The following is a 2209-nucleotide window of genomic DNA, read 5'->3' as shown; positions in this document are numbered from 1 at the left end:
AACATCGAACAATACATTCTATCCCCATTACACGCTTGAGCCGTCGCCGCAATCCATGCGTCTAGAGGGAGCGATGAGGCTGATCTGGCTTAAGAGTTGAAATGCCATATTTTACATAAAAACCACCATTTCGGCACTATGCGATTCCAGTTGCAATTGCTGCAACATTGGATCTGCTAATTCGTCTCTGTAAGCAATACTAGCGACATGCGCAAGCTAATAATCACAAAGCTGGTGGCACCGCCGCAACACGAGCACTAACTATGTTCGCCGCTGCAGTTCCAGCTCTCCGACCAAATACTGCGCCAGAAGTCAATCCACTGCCTCCAGGATAATTGCTGTAGAATAACCCTCCAAGCATCTCACCGACACAAAACAACCCACCGATCTCCCTGCCGGAGTTGGAAATGACTGCAGTACTCTCAGGGTTTACGGCCAGTCCGCCAAACGTAAAGGTGACTCCACAGCATACTTTGACGGCCATAAAAGGGCCTTTATCGAGTGGAAGCGCCCAGTTAGACTTTGCCAGAGCTAATTTCTTGGTTGAAGATTGTGTTGAAACCCCATCTTTGACAGCTGGATCCCAATGTTTATTTAGGTTTTCCGCTTGAGACACGTAGACTGCCTCATTGTACTCAGTGATTGTCGCAACGAACTGCTGAGGATTGCTCAGTCCCGACTTCGCAGCGAGCTTCTCTGCCAATACTTCCAAAGTAGCGCCCCATATCTTTTGAACACGTTCGTCTCTATACTCTTCGTCGCGCAACCATGGTATCGCGTGTTGGTCCCAGACTTGGAAAGCTACGCCTTCAGGCTGCTCGTGAATAGCCCGTCCGAACTTCGCGTAGGTGTAGTTACGCATGTCAACCCCTTCATCGACGAACCTTTCACCGTTGATGTTGATCATTAGGCCAAGCGGGTATCCAGACTTTGTAAACTCATTCGACACGTCGCGATCGCCACTATTTGCAGGAGCATTGGCATCCCAGCAGGTAGAATGGCAGCCAGACCAATTGCCCGCTTGCTTGGCATTGACATCGCGAATCGCGAATTCCAGCATTTCGCCTGTGTTGAAAGGCGTGCCACGGACACGTGCAACATCCCAATTAGGGCCAAGATACTGGGAGCGCATACGCGGATTCGCTTCAAAGCCTCCTGCTGCAAGAATGACGGCATTGGTCGTAACGAGTGTATCTACGCCCTCGCATTCTACCATGACTCCTGTCACGGCACCTGACGAAGAAGTGATGATGCGTTTGGCGGCCGTGGAGTAGTATACCTCCACATTGTTCCGTGCCGCACAGGCTTGATGATCCGCAATCAATCCTTTGCCACCGTCCTGTGTCATGAGCGCTAGGCCGCCCCAAAACTTCAAACGGCCATTGACCTTGTACGCCTGGCGATTGAAAGAGAGCTGGAACCTGATTCCGTTTTTCGCAAGCCACTTGACAGCTTCGTTGGATTCGTCGATCAGTGCCTGGCTCAGCGCGGTATCCGAGCGGCCTGAGCATATACGATGCATGTCGTTGCTGAAATCATCCTTGGTATACGGCTTCATGTCGATGAGTTCTACTATCTCGGCGTCAACATTGTTGACAATGGGCAATAGGTCGTCAATGCCATTATGAGTGGTGCGGAAAGCGCCTGCTGTGAAGTAACTGTTTCCTCCAGCCCATTCCTTTGGCGCTTTTTCAACAAGAACAACACGACGGGCGCCAGCTTGGGCGGCAGCGATGGCGGCGGAGAAGCCTGCATTCCCGCCACCAACGACCAGAACGTCGATGTTAGGATAGGAGACAAGAGGATGCATGTTAACAAAATACAGTCTAATAAAATAAGGATATTCTTCTTTACTACGACCGTGATGTCTGTAGCTATATTAAGTTAGTAGGCTAAGTAGTTAGTTAGTTAACACGTTACGAGAACGTAGCCTTATCTCTCGATTACTAATCTTTAAAAACTACTTTTCTTACTCTAGATATTATCTACTGTATTTCACTACTAAATGCTGATATATCTTTATTTGTGAAGATTAGTTAATAGTCAATAGTTTTATTCATAGTATGTATGATTTTAAGTTAAGAAATTCTATAATTACATTTGATAGTGGTATATTATAACGTAAAGCACCACCGAGCCGGACACACCACCGAGCCGGACACCTTTTCTTGGCATCGCGAACTTCATATATAAAAACTTGAATTACTCT

General features: G+C 47.7%; 1 protein-coding gene across 1 annotated transcript; it reads right to left on the bottom strand.

Annotated features, from left to right (window-relative positions):
- Nucleotides 1–223: 223 nt before the first annotated feature.
- Nucleotides 224–1810, bottom strand: COCCADRAFT_105887 (uncharacterized protein; the record flags this gene model as incomplete). The annotated part of the gene is made up of 1 exon (XM_007717813.1): nucleotides 224–1810. The coding sequence occupies one exon, from the start codon at nucleotides 1808–1810 to the stop codon at nucleotides 224–226; it is 1587 nt and encodes a 528-aa protein (XP_007716003.1).
- Nucleotides 1811–2209: the final 399 nt, after the last annotated feature.

Source organism: Bipolaris zeicola (assembly GCF_000523435.1).
Source record: "Bipolaris zeicola 26-R-13 unplaced genomic scaffold scaffold_197, whole genome shotgun sequence".
Classification (NCBI taxonomy): Eukaryota; Fungi; Ascomycota; class Dothideomycetes; order Pleosporales; family Pleosporaceae; genus Bipolaris; species Bipolaris zeicola.
This window is presented reverse-complemented; position numbering and strand designations above follow the sequence as displayed.